The 20,197-nt window shown below is 44.8% G+C and overlaps 1 protein-coding gene across 4 annotated transcripts in view; it reads left to right on the top strand.

The window, feature by feature from the left end:
- Positions 1-19,961, top strand: part of LOC143136075 (CCR4-NOT transcription complex subunit 2-like) — a 39,246-nt gene extending 19,285 nt beyond the window's left edge. For 2 of the 4 annotated variants that reach the window (XM_076296557.1, XM_076296555.1), the window contains exons 3-15: positions 4,506-4,575; positions 6,936-7,083; positions 7,895-8,080; positions 10,391-10,470; positions 10,743-10,868; positions 11,032-11,156; positions 12,830-12,950; positions 14,993-15,149; positions 16,873-16,934; positions 17,028-17,077; positions 17,659-17,759; positions 18,627-18,777; positions 19,210-19,961. In XM_076296557.1, coding sequence (XP_076152672.1) covers positions 4,506-4,575; positions 6,936-7,083; positions 7,895-8,080; positions 10,391-10,470; positions 10,743-10,868; positions 11,032-11,156; positions 12,830-12,950; positions 14,993-15,149; positions 16,873-16,934; positions 17,028-17,077; positions 17,659-17,759; positions 18,627-18,777; positions 19,210-19,296 — 1,464 coding nt within the window. In that variant the 3' untranslated portion in view covers positions 19,297-19,961. Of the gene's footprint in view, positions 1-4,505; positions 4,576-6,935; positions 7,084-7,894; positions 8,081-10,390; positions 10,471-10,742; positions 10,869-11,031; positions 11,157-12,829; positions 12,951-14,992; positions 15,150-16,872; positions 16,935-17,027; positions 17,078-17,322; positions 17,404-17,658; positions 17,760-18,626; positions 18,778-19,209 lie in introns of those variants that run through there. The other 2 variants (XM_076296556.1, XM_076296558.1) reach the window with 2 other exon arrangements.
- Positions 19,962-20,197: the final 236 nt, after the last annotated feature.

Genomic DNA, 20,197 nt, shown 5'->3' with positions numbered 1-20,197 from the left:
TGTGAACCGGTATACCGCCCAGCACTATTCGATGGGAATATGAGCACAAGTCTAGCTGTGCAGTTCACTGGCTCTTTGTCTTGTTTGAGCTGTATCAGCCTGGATGGTGTCAGTGGCTGTTACAATCTATTAACTAGATTTGATACATGACAATCAGTTAGGCCGGTTGAAAGCTAGTCATATCTGGAATTGGTGGACATCAGCTGGTACAGACCCCTACTCTCTCTCCAGTCTGGCACGCTACGTCCAACACTGCCTGACAATCCGTTCAGAATTCGTATAGGGATTCTCTGGAGAACAACAATTTTTCCTATCCAGCAGAACCTTAGACTTTGTTCAAGGCAATATGGTGTAGGCTAATAGGTCAGTCAATATCAAAAGGAAATGCATACCCGTGGGAGTATGAGTAGGGATCAAGGCCACACAGGATCCCTCTTGACGTCTTGACTCTTGAGCATAACATAACACGAAAGATTACGATTAACTTTGTTTTTACAGGCGATTTGGTTTGCTCGTCACCCCTGCCTCATTGGGAAGAATAAAATAAATGAGAACATATGAGTGTGCAAATAAGCGATCCCTTCACGCCTATGTCAGTGTCATCTTTCTTTGATCTTCCCCCCAAAGAAAGTCAGACTGAATGAACAAGTAAGGGCTTTGGCAAAATAGATGTACATAGGGGGCCAGGGACGGCCACCTCCATCTCTCATGTCTAACAATGCTGCTCTCCTACTGAAGGACAGTGAGAGGAGCAGATTGAGTGGGCAAGAGAACACCTGTTCCCATTCATGGCCTTGTAATGGCAATGTGTCTGGTGTGGAGCGGTGTGTGAATGCCTCCACCGCAGCTCTTTGGACAGTTTGTTACTGAACAGGTAACACAATATAGGCCTATGTGCTTTTCTAGTCACTGGAGATGATGTTTGTTTTCTTGGGTTTTATTTTTGAGAAAGTTGTTGCAATGGAAGATTATTTGCCACGATCCAACAAATCAGGAAGGGGTGTTGAGGAAAGCCTAATTGATAGAGCATATGTGAGCGTTGTGATGTGAGCGTTATGATGTGAGCGTTATGCTTTTGGGCACAGCTCCTTGGCTCCTAATGGGGAGGTAACACGAGTGGGAGCTGTGCTAGAGCACAGTGGGACGACTCCTCTTATCTTGAGGACCTGGTGTAGACTGAGGTATTTTATGGGATCTTGTAATCATTACGCTGAGTCTGTCTATTTGCTGCTGGCAATGGAATAGTGCATTACTTACTACCCTTCCAGTTCTGTCACTACAGTGCTCCTAGCCCTACCTCATTAAAGAATTGTTTTGATTCCACAGTCACTTGGGTGTTTTGGACGTCAAAGAGAGCATCCTCAGTTCTGCACTGCCATAATTGGATGGTTATTGTATTAGTCAACTTAAACACTGCTAGCTGTACTTCACAGCAGCCTCATTAGGGCCGTTTCCACGGCGCGCACCTTTTTATGTCCCAAAATCAGGAACTGCCCCTGCACTATCACTTTCAGGAACTTGTCTGGGGGTGAAATAAGTTCCTCTTGAGCGGCCCTAAAACTGCTTGGCGGCTCCTGCATTGGCGTGTGATGTAAATTAAGCTTAAACAAGGTGTCAGTGGAAGACAAGTGCCATATTTTAAGATAAGGTAAAATAATATAAGAATTCCCACACCAGGGAAATGTACTTGTTACGGGTCCAATAAATTAAAAGGAAAATATAAGCAGCAAAAATATAAAACCAATATGGATAAATGTAAATTGATCAGAAGAATAGTGTGCACATTGTCAGGATGTATATGAATATACTGTATTAAACAGACCGAAGGACGTACATAGAGACATACCGTAAGCGGCCTATGCACATAAGCTAAATGTAAAAAATAATTAATTTAGCTGTAAGTTCAGATGCACTAAATGAACAAACTAACATCAGCTGAAAAATAGCCTTTAACTAATCAAAGTTTTGATGGTATATATGTAGCCTGTGAGCGACATGTGAATTTGAAGTGTTTTTTGTTCTCCATGGTGGATCATTTGTGTAGTAAGAATATTTAGGTTATTGTAGCTGAACACATTAATGCTAATTATGGATTTAACAACAGTGCATCAGTGTGGTGAGCGTATTTGCTGCAGCTGCCATGGCATTTTAGTTCATCTAATTATTATGGTGATCATGGAGCAAAGGCTGCATTGGTAAGTCCTTTAGGTCCTGTTTGCAGTGGAGACACAACGGATGAAAGTGCTCAATAGCGCTATAAATATAAAAATCTGACATATAAATGGCATTTTATATAGCAAACAGAAAAAATTATATGGAAAATAATTTAATTGTCGGTTTACAGTATAATTGACGACAAAATGAATCACTTAACAGCCCTATATGTTTGTTTAGTGATTCGTTCCATCCATTGTTCTTGAATAGCCTAGTTTCTGCTTGTGCTAAAGTTGGGTAGATCCACCGTGTGACGTCCTGATGGCACCACAGGGCTTGTCTCTTCCCCAACTCATGCACTGTCAGAGGGATGCTTCTCTGTGTCTGAGGCTCTGTATCACTACTAGGATTCGCATGCCCCTGAGCTACAGTACAGAGCCCATGGGCTGTAGCTAATCTGACAGTCAGCAGAGTGCTCTCTCTCCCTCCTCTCCTCTCCTCCTCCTCTCTTTCTCTCCTCTCCTTCTCCCCCCCTCTCTCTCCTTCTCGCTCTCTTTTCTCTTTCTTCTCTCTCTCCCACTTTCTCTCCCTCTCTCGCGCTCTCTCTCTCTCTCGCTCTCTCTCTCTCTCTCTCTCTCTCTCTGTGTGTCTCAGTGGACCACAGCGTGCTGCACACTGGCCTGTCTGCTAGGCTTGTCTTTCCTCTCCTGCGGAGCTCTGCTGCTTCCACTGGGGTGTTCACACTTAACTCTCACTCAGAATGCACATAGAGGAAGTAAGCCATATGTCAGGTGGCGAATACACACATAGGCTATACACACACACACACACACACACGTGCACACACATAGGCATGTTCACAGTGTTTTGAGGTCACCTTGCTCCTTTCAGGTGTCAATTTCATTTTGTTTTTTGTTGGTGGTGTTCATGTTTAATTGTACATCAAAGCCTCTGCTAGAACATTTGCAGTTACCATTGGAGTGTTGTTGGAGTGTAGACCTACTGCTTTAGTTTTAAATACCATCACTTATTAAACAAATGTATTCATTTATCAATGTATAGTATCTTTGACAATATCAGTGCATTGTGACCAGGTTACTATATAAGCTTACTTGTAGGCTCAGCTGTAACCTGTCAGGAGTAGTCTGTGAACCTGTCAGGAATTGAGGTTAACTCAACTGTCAGCAAATAGCTATTATAGCCATAGCATGTGTTATGTTTTTGGTCCCTCCATCATAATGTGTTTCTTATTTACTCAGTCTTTAAATGGTCTAGGTCATTACTGCTTTGAGTATGCTGTTTCACCAAGCATACGTGGGTGTGTGTTTTGTGTGTGTGAGAGAGAGAGCGAGAGTGTGTGCTTCTGCACCTTTGAGTTAAGACTTGTCACCTCCGTGGCATGTGAGAATTGAGGTTTAGGCTGCATCTGATGTTGGAGCCAGCCCTCTGGTGGGTTTTTTTTCATCTGTCTCAAAGCCAGTTTAGATGACAGATCCAGGTGTGTGTGTGTGTGTGTGTGTGCTCAGACAACAGCAAGGTTTCTCACACAGTCTCATGTTGTCCTGTGTCTGCAATTTGGGACAGGAAACATCATCAGTAGATTTTGTGGTTTCCTTTACACAAAGCTATTTTCCCCACTAAGCTTGCTTTTGTTGTGCTCAATGTGGATTTGATGTGTTTGAAATGCATCACAAAGGCATAAATCAGTAGCGTAATGTTAAGATAATTTCAGCAGAGACTTCATATTGTTAAGCCCATGCCATAAATTAGATGGGGATTTCGCAATGTGGAGCCTTACTTTTATCTTAAGAGTGCACAGCCACAGATTGTTTTGTATGCGTGACCGACTTAAAAAGCAGCCTTATGTGTCTCAACCACTGATCTATAATGGAGGACCCCGACCAGTAGGCACGGCTGAAGTGCCCTTGAGCAAGGCACCTAACCCCTCAGTGCTCCCCGAGCGCCGCTGTTGTTGCAGGCAGCTCACTGCGCCGGGATTAGTGTGTGCTTCACCTCATTGTGTGTTCTCTGTGTGCTGAGTGTGTTTCACTAATTCACGGATTGGGATAAATGCAGAGACCAAATTTCCTTCACGGATCAAGAGTATATATACTTACTTATACTTAATGTACTCTATTATACCTGTGTGAACCTGTGCAAAGCATAGCCTATTATTTAGTAATGCTCTTCACCCATGTTTCACGTGAACTCACATTGTCTTTGTTTTCTGTCTCCCTTTCTCTCTCTCTGTCTCCCTTTCTCTCTCTCTCTCTCTCTCTCCCTTTCTCTCTCTCTCTCTTTCTTTCTCTCTCTCTCTCTGTCTCTCTCTTGCTCTCCTTCTCTCTCCCCAGATGTTGGCATCTCCATCACCATCGTCGTCAGGTCAATTGTCGCAGCTCGGCGCCAGTTTATATGGGCAAAGTAAGCATTTATTTCTCTCTCTCTCTCTCTCTCTCTCTCTCTCTCTCTTCCCTTCCCTCTTCGCTCTCTCCATCACCCCGTTGAGTGGTGTTCCAGAAGCCCACTGTGGTGTTCCAAAACTCCACTTCTCCAGCTTGTGCATTTAACTTATTGTTATTGTTATTGTCATAACCAAGCCCCAAAGCATGCCCCTTCCCACTCACACCCCCCACTTCTCATACTGAGTGGTCACACACTCATGAGTTGAATCATGAGGACATACTGAGCACTCTACTGCCTCTGTAGCCTTGTTTGTGTTTTATTTACTTGTTTACCGATGAGAGGAACATGGCACTCTGTCTCTACATTCTCACTCAAATTGCAGTGCAGCAGGCCTGCTTCGCCAATGTGCTTCGCACGCATGCACACACACCCACAACCTCCTACTGCATCCTTGGATGCGGAGGCAGGTGTATGGGCCGTTGCCATAGAAACCCCCAGCAGGCATGCCTCCCACAGCGACATCAGCCTCTGTCTTCACTAGAGTTGGGTAACTCACAATTGAACCAATATTAGTACTGGAATCGGCACCTGATGTTCGTTACTGGTACCCAACGGTACTTTTTTTCAAGTTTCAAGTTTAGTTCAATAAAATTGTATATCTTGCAATATAAATGAATCATGTTCCGACTTATTCTCACCAGGTGTTACTCAAATGAAGTGTTACTCAAATGAAGTGTTACTCAAATGAAGTGTTACTCAAATGAAGTGTTACTCAAATGAAGTGTTACTCAAATGAAGTGTTACTCAAATGAAGTGTTACTCAAATGGCAAAAAACACTAATATCTCCCAGGACTGCCAAACTAAAGCACTGCTATTGAAGCAAACTTCCATTTATTGATTTGGTGCGCTTCATTCTACCCCTCAAACAGCTGTAGTTCAGACAGAGATCTGAATAAGTCGACTAGGTTACAGTTATGCTCATCACAGGAAAGAAGCCAACTATAGTCTACACATGCTTCTCTCTGGACAGATACACACGACAAACTATTTTTTAACGTCAGGACCGGTCACCTAAAGATTAGGTTCTAAAATTTAGCCTACACATGAATATAAAAAATAACATGTTTGTTTATTATCCAATGCAGAATGTCACCGCAGTCCTTCACTGTTATTTCTGACCAGACAGGATGACTGGTTTCTAGCAGGGTAAACATTAGCCTAATTGATCTGCGCTGCCGAGATACTATCATGTCACAGTGTATCTTTACGGTTGGTGTTATTGCGACCTCCTAAACATTATTGCAGTGCTCCATGTTTGCCTCGTTAGTCCACATACGGAATAGTGAGTTATATAACACACTCGCTGTATTACGATGCACATGCTAAGTAACAATTACAGCTTGTTGCCAAACTGTATGTGTTAATCATTGAGCCTGCACATGATCAGTGTGGGGGTGGACTGTATAGCTAAGCCCAGCAACATTTGTTTGAAAGTGCTTTATTTCAATGGATGGTGTGACATTGAAATAGCTGTATTAGAAATGTAGTATGCTTGAGTAATATTAGTATTATAATTAATTTCACATTCTAAACAGACTCAAACACTAAATAAAAAGATCAAATGGAAGTGTGCAAAAAATGTAAACACTTATTTAATTAGATTTGTCTTTGCGCACTACTTTTTTATGTTTTATTTGTTCTGAGGTCTTTAATTTGCTTTGAGGTACCATGTTTTTTTTATTTTTTATTATTATCTCATTTGTTCTATGTTCTTTTATCTGCACATTTGTAAAGCACTTGAGAATGCCCAGTGTGCAGGAATTGTGCTGCTGTATAAATGACTGTGTCTTTGAGGTGACGTGCCCTCTCCTCTCTCCTCTCCTCTCTCCTCTCCTCTCTCCTCTCTCCTCTCCTCTCCTCTCTCCTCTCTCCTCTCTCCTCTCCTCTCCTCTCCTCTCCTCTCCTCTCTCCTCTCTCCTCTCCTCTCTCCCTCTCCTCTCTCCTCTCTCCTCTCTCCTCTCTCCTCTCTCTCTCCTCTCTCCTCTCTCCTCTCTCCTCTCCTCTCCTCTCCTCTCCTCTCCTCTCCTCTCCTCTCCTCTCCTCTCCTCTCCTCTCCTCTCCTCTCTCCTCTCTCCTCTCTCCTCTCTCCTCTCTCCTCTCTCCTCTCTCCTCTCTCCTCTCTCCTCTCCTCTCCTCTCCTCCCCTCTCCTCTCCTCTCTCCCCTCTCCTCTCTCTCCTCTCCTCTCCTCTCCTCTCTCCCCTCTCCTCTGTCCTCCTCTCTCCTCTCTCCTCTCTCCTCTCTCCTCTCTCCTCTCCTCTCTCTTCTCCTCTCTCCTCTCTCCTCTCTCCTCTCCTCTCTCCTGTGCTTCCGCTGCAGGTGCACTAGGGTTCCCGATGAGGGGCATGAGCAACACCAACCCTCAGCTGAACAGGAGCTTGACGCAGGGCAGCCAGCTCCCCAGCCACGTCACACCAACCACCGGCGTGCCCACGCTCTCCCTGCACACCCCACCCTCGCCAAGCAGGTCCGAGTCCCCCCTCATCACTCCCCTCTTCTTGTCTCGTCTTTCATTTCCTTCCTCTCCTCCCTCCTACTCTCTCCGCTGCCACTCCTTTCTTACCATCTCTTCTCTCCTCCCTTCCTTTCTTACCATCTCTTCTCTCCTCCCTTCCTTTCTTACCATCTCTTCTCTCCTCCCTTCCTTTCTTACCATCTCTTCTCTCCTCCCTTCCTTTCTTTTCCCTCTCCTCTCCCTCTTCCTTTCTTCTCCCTCTCCTCTCCTCCCTCCTTGTTTTTTCTCCCTTCCTCTTTTCCCTCCCTCTCCTCTTTTTTCCGCTCCCATCCTATCCTCTATGCTCTTTTGCTCACTTCTGGTTTTTAGTTTCTCTTGCTCTTCGTCTGTAGTGGTATTCTGTGGCTTCCTCTCCACACCTCACTCTTTCATCTTACTCTTCTGTTTACACCTCTCATGGTTCTCCCCTCTTTCTGTCTCTAATGCTCTGCTGTGCTCTTTTCTTCTCTCTCTCTCTCACCCCTTTTTTTGTCTCTTCCTCTGTGCTGCTCCTTCCTCTTCCTCCAGTCTCCACATGCAATGGCACTCACTCACACATAGCCTAGTGCTAGTTGCCAGTAATGACTTGGGATTGAGGGGATTGTTAATGTAGCTATTTGGTCTTGGTTCACACTCCATCACTCCAAGTGGATAAAATGTGTGCCTGTGTGTGTCTGTAGAAATATGTATGGGCATATGTGCATATATGTGTGTGTGCATGTGTGTGACATCATGTATCTGTGTGTGTGTGTGTGTGTGTGTGTGTGTCGTGCTCGTCCTGCAGGGGGATCCTTCCGATGAACACCCGGAACATGATGAACCATGCGCAGGTGGGCCAGGGTATGGGTGGCATGAGCGGCCGCAGCAACAGCATGGGCAGCTCGGGACTGGGCAGTCCCAACCGCAGCTCGCCCAGCATCATCTGCATGCCCAAGCAGCAGCAGGCGCGCCAGCCACTCACCATCAACAGGTACGTGTGCCAGTCGCTTGGGTGGCGTCGTGCCAGCCACGGGCAGACAGTGCTTCGTTCTGTGTATCTGACTATCACTTGTTTGTGAACTGGAGGGCAAATATAAATATATTCAAATATTCTATGACGACATCAAAAATTTGAGAGTCTTATCTAGACGGTGGCTCAGTTTGACTAGGTGCAGCAATGCTGTGTAACCATACCTGCTCTCATTCAAAGGTAAGGCTTGTAGGTTACTCTCACTGTGAAACTGTACCGTCTCAGGCCGGCCACAGTGGAAGAGAGAGAGACTCTGCCTCAGGCGTTGCTAATCCCAGCCTCCCCTATTGATGTGAAGTGTACGGGGTCGGAGACTGTTGCTCTTTGGGGAGGATGCTGGCTGACTCACTGCAGATTGGTGTCTGGAAATGCAGAGGAGCAGAATAAGGAAAAGCTTGTGTTTTTTTTTTTTTTTCCTCAGCAAGGGCAAGAGATGTAACAGTCTTTTAATGAGGTCTCAGTCAGTCGCTGAATTGTCTTGGGTCTGTAGGGAGCTTGAGGGATGAGTCTATTAGAACAGACACAGATACTGTTCATTTCCAGACACACACACACACACACACACTCACACACACTCACACACTGTCTCATCCACACACACACACTGTCTCACCCACACACACACACTGTCTCACCCACACACTCTATCTTCCTTCGTTAAATATCGGTAAGCTCATAGGGTCTTATCTTCCGTGAGTGGGAGAGCGTGGTTCCAAAGCCCATCCTTATCTGAGCAGCCCTTTCTGTATTTTAGCTGAGGCTTTACCAGCGCTGCTAAGCGGCCTTATCTGGCCTTAACGCCTGGTCCACACGCAGGGATGGGACTACAGCACAGCCCATTACCATGAATCTCAGCACTGCTCTTTGATGCATTACCTGGACCCTAGTACGGGGGTGGGGGGGAGGAGTGTGTGTGTGTGTGTGTGTGGGAGAAAAAAAGCCAGAAGCCCGACTTCTCTGGTGTAGATGGTGTGAATCACTGTTTTCTCCTGGCAGTGGTTCTTCCTGTGTTTTGGGGGTCATTGGGGCTAAAGGGGAAAAAAAGGAACAATTTTATAAAGTCAAGGTTGTTCTTATTGGCTACAAGTTTTGTTTGAGAGTCAGCGAGCAAGCTGATTGGATGGTCAGAAGGGCACTCTGAGAGCATTTGGAGCCATAGGTTTTAGGTGTGTGTGTGTGTGTGTGTGTGTGTGTGTGTGTGTGTGTGTGTGTGTATGAGCTGCTGTATGGTTATGTCTGTGGTGTTGGAGAATGCTGATTGCTTCTCTACCCTCTTTTTCTCTCTGTGTATCTCTGGCTTTCTCTCTTCTATCTCCCTCTACACATTCTCTCTGTTTTCTTCCCTCACTCCTTCACTTGTTTCTTCTGTTTCTGTTTATCTCTCTATCTTTCCCGTATTGATGAATGAAGAAACGGAGAGCAGTGGAGAGACCTAGATTATCTCTTTAGGTTTTATTTTTATGTTTGAAAGAGTCCCCTGGGATGGCTTTGAACCAGCCTAATACTTTATCCTTATGGCATTGTTTTCCACACAGTGGGAGCACAGCACCCTTCTTTACAACTCTGTCAGCTTTTAACTATTTTCTTGGACAGAGAGGACTGCTCTCTTTCTGTCTTGTATTCATTCTTTAGCCAACTTGAACAGTCCAGAGAGAAAGAGTTAGGGAGAATACAGGAAATTAATTAAATGCTGGTTATTAACTTAATCAGTGATTTTAAAGTAACCCTGAGCAGCAGGATTCTGTGCCAATTTCTGAGCTAATGGCTGGACTGTTCAGGATAAAGTGTGTGTGCTCCTGAAGCACGTGTGTGTGTGTGTGTGTGTGTGTCTGTGTGTGTGTGTGTGTGTGTGCACATCTGCTTCCATTGTGCCCAACAATCGTTTTGTGATGTTACACAGGGGTGTACTCACTTCTACCCACACAAATCAAAACTACCTACACCAGAGTCCATGGCCCACTGGCCGTTAATGAAGAGCATTGCTGCAGGTCACTGACCATGTATTAGATGTAGTGTCGCCATGGGAATCACTATTTAGTTTTTTTTAATATTCAGCAGTGGACCTCCAGATTTCTCCCTTGGTCAGAATGGTGGAGGTCCCTGTCAGTCAGTTGGAAACCTCTGGTTGAAATGAAAGTGATGTATTTATGTGGAAAAGGTGTTGTATTTATGTGTGCCATCACCTTTATGTTGTACATATGCATCAGCAGTTTGTCCTTCTGACTGTCATTTAGAATGCTGACACATACTTGTTTTTGTTTTCCTCTGCAGTATGTCGGGGTTTGGGATGAACAGGAATCCAGCGTTCGGAATGAACAGCTCGTTATCGAGCAACATCTTCAACGGAACGGGTAAATGACACTTTTAGATGCGTGTGAAATGTGTGCTCCAAGAAGTTGGAAATGTAATGTGTTGGAAAGGTGGTGTGTGTTTTAGACAGATTTATTTAAAAGAAAAGAAGGCACATTGTAAAAGCAATAGCAACTACCACAATAGCAGACTTCACAGTACTCCAAATATTATAGATTATAAAGTACTTGTGTATTACTGCTAAAATGGTTGAGATTCCAGTCTTCCATATAATGAATCATTCTGGTTCTGTTTGTCTGTGTCTGGCATCCAGACGGGAGTGAGAATGTCACGGGGCTGGACCTTTCGGACTTCCCTGCGTTAGCGGACCGGAGTCGGAGGGAAGGAAACGCCAATCCAACTCCACTGCTTAACCCACTGGCTGGGAGAGCCCCTTACGGTACACAGACACATAGACACACACACACACACACACACACACACACACACACACACTCATACACACTCAACACACACGTACACACACATCCATCCATCCATACCCTGGTTGATGTAATGGTTCAGACTTTATATGTTGTCCATCTTCTCTGTTCACCCTTCAGTTGGAATGGTCACAAAGCCATCGAACGAACAGTCTCAAGACTTCTCCATCCACAACGAGGACTTCCCTGCACTGCCTGGGCCCAACTACAAGGACCCAACGTCGAATAATGACGACAGCAAATCGGTACACACACACACACACACACACACACACACACACACACACACACACACCAGAGTCATCGTCTTGCTCACAATAAGAAATCAGTCTCTTTGTGGAATGGTGGAAACAAACCCAAGCTCTTAAGTAATCCCCCAAAAGACACAGCATTACACAAGGGCAAACAGACCCAAGATGAAAAATGCTATATTGTTCACAGGTGTTAAAACTAGTGTTTATACTGCAGAGGCTAAGCACAGTGTGGGATTTTTATTTATATATATATAGAAAGAAATGCAGGGAGAGAACATGCATAATGTATATTAATAGTCATTCCACTTCAAAGTGAGGAGGCATATTGTTTATGAATTCCTTTGCTTCTATATCTTCCCACAATAAGACTAACTTTTTACTTGAGAGAGAGAGAGAATCACAAGGGGAACACAAAGCATCCCTCGGATGGCAGGTTTCCTGCTGTTTTTTGTGCTGTTTTTGTTGTCAGTTCTTGAAGCACTGTAAGCTGTCTACTAGCTGGCCTAGTCTGTCTCGCTTCCAGACTTGAGATCACTGCATACACTTTGTCCCTATCGCTCTCCCCTCTCCTTTCCTCTCCTCTCCCCCTTTCTTCCTTCTCTCCTCTCCCTCTCTCTTCCTCTCCTCTCCCCCTTTCTTCCTTCTCTCCTCTCCCTCTCTCTTCCTCTCCTCTCCCCTTTCTTCCTTCTCTCCTCTCCCTCTCTCTTCCTCTCCACTCCTCTCTTCCTTCTCTCCTTTCCTCTCTCTTCCTCTCCTCTCCCCTTTCTTCCTTCTCTCCTCTCCCTCTCTCTTCCTCTCCTCTCCTCTCTCTTCCTTCTCTCCTCTCCTCTCCTCTCCGTCGGTTCTTTCATCCCCGCACTTGGGAGGAAAAATCAATGACGACACTCCCAACTCCTCTCCATGCTAATTAACAGCTTGGAGGCTAGACACACACACACACACACACACACACACACACACACACACACACACACACACACACACACACACACACACACAGATAGACTCTCACACATTCACTCCTTTAGTCTCTCCTGGGCTTTGCTAGCTCTTCTTGGACATGGAGACGGTGCTCAGGTGCAGAGTTACCAAGAGACAAATGATAGAGTTGGCTTAGCCACAGCTGAATCACAACACCTCTCAGACTTAATTCACAGCAGTGACTGTTTTTTTTTGAGTGGTTCTGTCCCTAAAGGAGCGGGGACAAGGAGTACTCAAATAGGGAGATCCGTCAGCTCTCTGAAGGCCGTGCCATTACGGACACATGCAAGGTCTGCTTGTTAGTGCTGTGCAAAAAGAGTCATTCAGCAAAATAATTGAGCACTCTTGCAGTATAGAAAAAGCCACTCTATAGATAAATACATTCTATTGTCTGTAACAACAGAGACAAAGAGAGACCTTCTTTTGTTGTATACTTCAACAAAAGTAGGAACTCAAGGTTGTATTGTGTGAAAATAACTCACTGATAACACACTTTTGTAGTGAACATTGACCGGTTTTTATGTTAAAAGCGGAGGCAGAGGCCAGCAAAAAGGTTTGGTCCCCGTGGATAGACTACACCTTGCTTTATTCCACGTCTAGCTGTCTAAAGGTTTAATATCTAAATGTTCAGTGACTTAAAGTTGCCCTGGGTCTTGCTAAGTATGCCTCTGCTTCCTCCTCAGAACCTGAACTCATCGGGCAAGAGCGTATCCAGCACAGACGGTCCTAAGTTCCCCGGGGACAAGAGCTCAACAGCACAGAACAACAACCAGCAGAAGAAAGGGATCCAGGTGTTACCTGATGGTGAGCCTCTCCTCTTCCAATCACAGCACACCATGCCTAACCCTTCCTACATCTCCCAGCCAATCATATGCCTCCTTTTAACAGACAGCTGGTAACCGTCCAGAAGTTTACATTTATTCATTTAGCAGACACTGTTGTCCATAGTGACTTACACACACTACTGTTCAAAGCTTTGGGGTCACTTTCCTTGTGTTTGAAGCAACATTTTTGGCCATTGTACACCAAATCAATTAGAAATACAATTTAAACAATGTTAATGTTGTAAATTACTATTTTACCAGGAAATGGATCATTTTTATGCAATATCAACACTGAGGGAGTGTACAGAGAGGTCCATTATCAGCTGCCAACTGTCCTGTGTTGCAATTGCACATTGTGTTTGCTAATCTGACTATAATTTGAAATGGTCAACTGATCATTACAATAAGCTGCCCTGACTAGAGAAGCAGTACCACTGGCCTTCTTTAGATGAGTTGAGTATCTGGAGCATCAGCTATTATGGGGTAGCCTAACGAGCCAGACCCACATCAAGATGTAGGGTCTGGAGACTCACCGTTCGCAGTGCTCAGTCAGAGGGGCGGGATAATCGGTTGTCTTTCAAATTCCCTCTGCACGCAATAGGATGGCGCTACAACTCATGAGTCCCATGCGTTTTCCCACCAGTGGAGCTAGTTGGCTACTTGTAGTTGAAACTTTAGAAAAAGCTTAACTTGGGTCACGCTGTTCGCCAACAGCAACATCTATCTTTTTGTTTTCAAGTAGCAGGGAATTCACGCCGAACCGTTGCAACTATGCCATCAATCATTATGTTAAGCCCACCTACTGACTCTATACACGATGTGATTGGCCTTATCGAAGTTTCATTTTTCCAGCTCGCAAGCCAAAGGACAGTTGCTAGACTACCCTGGTAGCAAATTACATTTGCTGCCGCTAGGGTGCGTCTAGATTTCTAGGCTAATTATGGGTCAGATTGAAGGACAAAATGGTCAGAAACAGAACGTTCTGATATGTCAATCTATTCTTGTTCTGAGTATACCATGTGAGAATGGCCAAAAAAAAACCCTGAAGATCTAATACAAGTCTTAATACTACTCCTTCCTCAGACATATACCTCACAGGTTTGACACTGGAAGCTTCATTAAACAGTACCAGCAAAACACCAGTATCAACAGCAGCAGAAGAGGTGACTGAAGGATGCTGGCCTTCTGGGCAGAGCTGAGAAAAAGTGAGGAGGAGGAGGAGTGAACACCCAAGTAGAGGGACTGGGCAGGAGGCTGTCAGAATAAGGACAGAGTAGACGTACACTCTCTATTTCTCGATTTCTATTTATATTATTTATTCAAGACCGACGTTTCGGCAAACAGCCTTTATCAAGGTTCTAGGCAGGGAAGGAAGGAAGGCAAGGAATCTCGATGAAGGAAAGCTCTCACAGTGCTTGATTAGAGCCAATTCCCTCCAAAAGAGGACAGTGATCCAAAGGACATCTCCAAACTATGCAAGAACCATATAGTGAAGAAGCAGTCAGCTGCTTGGAAATGGAATGGAAATTTCAAAGTGACCCCAAACATAGGGCAGTGTATGTCAACTATATTACAAGGAATTACTTTGTCCCCGGAGCAACTTGGGGTTAAGTGTCTTGTTCAAGGGCACAACGGTGAAAGCTGGGAATTGAACCCACAACTTTTGGGCTACTGCATGCTAGCCCAGCTCCTTAACCACTACACTACCACCACCCAGAAGAAGTTTGGAACTCTGACTATTTGATTGACTCAAAGGGCAATGTCACACGTGTTCTACAGCAACAACACTGACCTGCCCGCAAAATGTGCCCGCCTGTTAATCGTCTTAATATGCTCAGGTGTCGGCCAACGCTGATTATTAAAAATTGGCAAAAAAAAAATTGGTTGACCTAGTTTAGAAGCTGCCTAGCAGTCACACCACAATTCCCTGGAATTGGAATTCCCCATTCTTGGAACTTGCTTGGTTTTAGCAAAGACGGCTAACAAAACTAACAGTTTTCTTCCCTCTTTGCTCTGTTGCAGGTCGGGTGACGAACATTCCCCCAGGCATGGTGACAGACCAGTTTGGCATGATCGGCCTGTTAACGTTCATCCGTGCAGCAGAGACAGACCCGGGCATGGTGCACTTGGCGCTAGGCAGCGACCTGACAACACTAGGCCTCAACCTGAACTCGCCAGAGTGAGTTGGCTCCCCGCTCCACCCCAATGGATTCTCATCTTGTCCTTCTCCTCGGCTGTTCCAATAGACCTTTGAAGTTCGCCTACAAAAAGGACACACAGCAGCCATCTTTGTCCATATAAGGGGGTCCGGATCTCCTTACATAGCATGGCAGCTTTGGGTCCTTTTTGTAGGCGAGTAGCAGTCTGGCTACTGTTTGTTTTGTTTTTTGTCCTTACTGACAGCATTTGGTAACCTCAAGAAACAGATCTATGCAAAAAAATTCAAAATTCGCAATTCTTTTTTAAGTCATTAGAGGGATTGTGTGAGAGAGGAAGACAAAGTACCAGTATATGTAGTCTTCCTTGGAATAGACATTCCTTCTTTGAAACAGAAATTGAAACCCACAGACAACTCACAGCCTGTATGTTCAGTTGAACATGTTGCATTTGCTGTGTGTGTGTGTGTGTGTGTGTGTGTGTGTGTGTTAGTAGTAGGCCGTTCAGACTCCTCTGTTCTTCTGAGATTGCGTGTATGTGTGTGTGTGTATGTATGAATAATTAAGAACTCTATTCTCGGCCTGGGTTTGAGCTTTTTCAGAGCAGCTGTATTGTTGATATTTGTTCGTACTCACACCGTTTGTGGGATTGTAACTGCCACCTAAAATACCCACAGCAAAGCTTCGGTCATGCTACAGTGCACCCAAATGCCACTTGATGATCACTACCAGAACCTTTAAAACGCTCTCACACACACACACGCACACACACACAGTGAGTTATAAGTGGCTGCTATTTGTACACCAATTCTTGGCCTGCTGTTGTTTTGATTGGATACTGCCTCTTGTTTTGACTGGACAGTAAAGATGTGGACACCGCAGGCTGGCTGCAGTGATTGGGCTGATTAGGGCTGCAGAAGAGCTTCAACAACAGCCGTCTAGCTGCAGAAGACGCCCCATTATCTTTCCCTTTTTTTTCCCTTTTTCAAGCTCTGTTACACTGATAAGAGACCAGTTTCACTGGCCACCTGTGGGCACCATTAAGTGCCAGGGACACAGAGGGGTGGGGGGGGGTATAGGGGCACAGCACAGCAGCTAGATACAGGCAAGCTAAAGAGGGGACTTCCAAGGAGACTTTGTGCACATCCCAGGTGCTGAACAAAAAAAGGTCAAGTTTTTTAGGAAAAAAGTTTGCACACTCCTTGGTATTGTTTTGTTGAGTTTATTTTCTCATTTGGCACATGACGTTTCGACCTTGCGTTCTTCCGGACCCTAGGGTCCGAAGACCCTAAAAAAGCTAGAGGGGACTCTCGGTAGGAGCTTTCTTAGGGGGATCAGAGTTTGTGTGAGAGATGAAATACCAGAGATCACTCCACGTGTTCCGTCTAGAAGAATCCAGGCATCAAAGGTTTCATGTCTTATCTCCCTTTTTATTGTCTCTTCCTCTCCCCATGCCAACACAGTAATGTGTGTATTTTGCATGCACAACTACTCGTCTTACACTAGTCTCCCAGGGCATTTATCAAAGGGTCATAAGTGTGAGATCATTTTGTGTGATCCATATGTTCATTTTCCGCAGCCCGATTAAATGTAAACGTGTATATAATCTAACAAAGTACACAGAAAAAAGGTTCCAGGACAATAGAGGTGGTCAGTCAGTTTTCAGTTAAAAAATGTTGCCTGTTTAGGGTCAAACACAATTCTAGTTAATAATTTCTTTCCCTCTGTGTTTTAATCTACCAACAGAAATCTCTACCCCAAATTTGCCTCCCCTTGGGCATCTGCACCTTGTCGGCCTCAGGACATCGGTAAGCCTCTGCCCCACTCTGTCATTTCTGTTTCATTAGAATGTTCTAGAATAGACATTAACCAGTTCCTGTTTATATTCTGTATATTTCCAGACTTCCATGTTCCGTCTGAATACTTAACCAACATTCACATAAGGGACAAGGTAGGTGCTACTTCACCCCTTTCCAAAACACCTGTCCCCAGGTAGACTGTCTGTCAGGTGCACCTGTTGGCGGTGTGAACGTTAGTGCCAAAACGGCGTCGCCAAAACCACCCACAAGCTCCCTCCTCACTTTGCATATCTGTACCAGGAGGTGAATGCGCCAGCACATGCCCGTTTGACCAGCTAACACGTTGTTGTTGTTCTCACTCTGCCTATGGTTTTTGTGCCCTGTTTGTGTGCACTAGCTACACCAAACAAGCACTTTTCAAACGGGTGGATAGCAGTAAGCTGTTACTCGGCCCCTCTTCCCCCACCTCTAGATGGAAGTTGAGTGCCACCTTTTGTATTAGCATGTTTGTGTTGAAAAGGCACCAATGCTAGCTCAGAAAAGAGAGAGAGAGAGAGAGAGAGAGAGAGAGAAAAGAAAACTGCTGCTGCCGCCGCCGCCACGTGCATTTTTGGAGTAAACCTATACGGGTGTGCTTGGCACTGTACGTATGTGTGTGTTTGTGTATGTACGTGTGTGTGTGTGTGAGAGAGAGAACGAGGAGTTTGCTGACGTGTGGCTGTTTCCTCCACAGCTGGCTGCAATAAAGCTGTCGCGGTACGGAGAAGATCTGCTGTTCTACCTGTACTACATGAACGGAGGCGACCTCCTACAACTACTCGCAGCAGTAGAGCTGTACGTATATAAACATGACTTACTCACAGTAGAGTTTGAAAACTAACTGCACTATTTAGATTTCAAATGCTCTTCCTGAGCATCATTGCAGGCCTTGGTTCCTGGGCAGTTTATCAGTGGCAGCAGTGTTTCCAGGCTGTTAGGAAGTGGCAGGAAGTGCCAGTGTGTTGGCACCGGGGACCTGGGTTGACACAGTGGCATGCCACCACAAGTACTTGGCAGGTGTATTGTGGGCATCCGTCCCAGAATGCACTTGCCACGTATACTGAAACGTTCTACTACACTGCCGATCTGCTTGGAAAGCAACCTAGATTTTTGTTTATTCAGTGTTTGAAGGGCCACTATACTTTATTTTGCTTCTATGGTCAAATGCAAGTAGGTGTGTAAACGCAGACAAGAACTTTTAGCAAGATGACTATTAGCAGCCCTCTGGAAACTCTTCCACAGTTGATATGATTTGATTTGTTCATGTGGAGAGTCGGTTGGACTGTTATAGGGAGCTCAAAGCTTGAACTGGCTAGGAGACTTAAGGAACTGATGTTTTTGACTCTTTGAGTGTTAAGGGTTGGGGTGTATGCATGTGCTTTATATAGCATGTGCAGGTGTAAAAGTGAGAATATGAGCAGGCTTGTATTGTGTATGAATCTCCATGTGCATTCTCATTAGCATTTCTAAGTGCCATGCACCCCCTTGTGGACACACAGGGGATTGCCACACTGACTGCTAGGTCTACTCTAAAACATACTTAGGGATCGCTGGTCATTGCCCTCCCCCTCACACATATAATGACTTGAATGAGGAAGGATGAAGTAGTCTATGATGGGTGAATGCCAAAGCTTTGCCAACGTTTTGTTTTGGTGTTTGCAGGTTTAACCGGGACTGGAGGTACCATAAGGAGGAGCGGGTTTGGATCACACGGGCGCCGGGGATGGAGCCTACATTAAAGACCAACACCTACGAGCGTGGGACGTACTACTTCTTCGACTGTCTTAACTGGAGGAAGGTAGCTAAGGTAAAGGTATTGACGGTCCTCTTTTTAACTCTCACCATCTCATTCTTAATGTGTGTGTAAGTAACACGAGGCTTTCTGGCATACCGCATACCAAAGCGCACATCTATCGTTACTTCAAAATATAAGAAATTATTTGTATGAAAATCACTGTGAACTGTGTTTTTTTGGAGGATTTGTCTGCAGACATTGCACAGTGTAATATACTGTATGGTCTATGTGTGTTTTATTAAAATGGTAACTGTAAAACATAATTTGTTTTTTAGTTAACAAATTCAGATTGTTCATTTTTACTTAATAAAAACCTTTTAACCCAGCTTCTCTCCTTAAAGCTCACTTTGTTTAAGCGTGTTAAATGTTTTGAAAGAAAATTGGGGAATCCCACTTCTGCCACCAATCACCAAGCGTTGTCGTTTGTTTTCTCTCTCCGACCATTGACAGGAGTTTCACCTGGAATACGACAAGCTAGAAGAGCGGCCTCATGTTCCATCCACCTTCAACTACAACCCCGCTCAGCAGGCCTTCTGAGCTGTCCGCCCTGCTCGCAGTCGTCACGGCGACAGGGGTATGGCTGTCCTGGCTTGTCACTCACTGAACTGGCAGATAGATGGCGCTGTGGCTCAGGCATCCTGTTTTTTTAAAAAAAAACAACAAACAAACAAACACCAATGTTCCTCAATGGATCAGCTAAATTGACTCGGGTTGGGAGCCCCATCTTGCCATGTTTGGCTGTGGGGTCCTGCCTTTCAGAATTATGTGCTGCCCAAAAAAAAACATACACACACACTCGTTTGTTTTCTTCTCCTTTTCTTTTCATTTCTCTCTTTTTTTTTTTTTAAAAGACGAGGCAAAAAAGGTTCATTTTATCTTTCTCTTCTGTTATTCCTTTACCGTTTCGGACCGTCTGAGTTTCATTTTCCTCTTTATTTTTTTTCCTTTTGGGTTTACACCTATGCCTGTAAGGCAGGATGACAGACTGAGACACTCACTCTGACCATAACAGAACAAGGTTTATACTTCATTCTTTGAAGTGTTCAAGCGTTCATAGCGAGCGAATGGAAATGAAGCAACCTCCATCGAGTACAGTATGACCCTGGGACAAACAAAATGGAGGCCTGGAGAGAATGCAATGTTCATTGTAGTACTATTTGGTAATAAAAGAACACAAAAATATTTGTGATTTTTATTTTTCATTTTAAATGTGAGCGCACTTTCTTTTACCAAGACTAGCAGCCCCCTTAACACACATTCACGCTTCTTCTTGGCTTGCCCCTTCACCCCCTGATCAACACCACCCCTTGAACCTGTGCATGTAGTGCCTCACCCATCTCGTCTCATCTCATCTCGTCACATTTCTTATTTTGCTGCCCAGCTTCAACAAAAACAAACAAAACAAAAATGGAAACAGTCAGAGACTTGTTTTAGAGAC

The sequence above is a fragment of the Alosa pseudoharengus genome, unplaced genomic scaffold, assembly GCF_046254945.1.
Source record: "Alosa pseudoharengus isolate Yale_2024_CS ecotype anadromous, Long Island Sound unplaced genomic scaffold, YU_APseudo_1.1 YU_APseudo_1.1_scf_20, whole genome shotgun sequence".
Classification (NCBI taxonomy): domain Eukaryota; kingdom Metazoa; phylum Chordata; class Actinopteri; order Clupeiformes; family Clupeidae; genus Alosa; species Alosa pseudoharengus.
The sequence above is the reverse complement of the archived record's forward strand: the minus strand, read 5'-3'. Positions and strand labels throughout refer to the sequence as shown.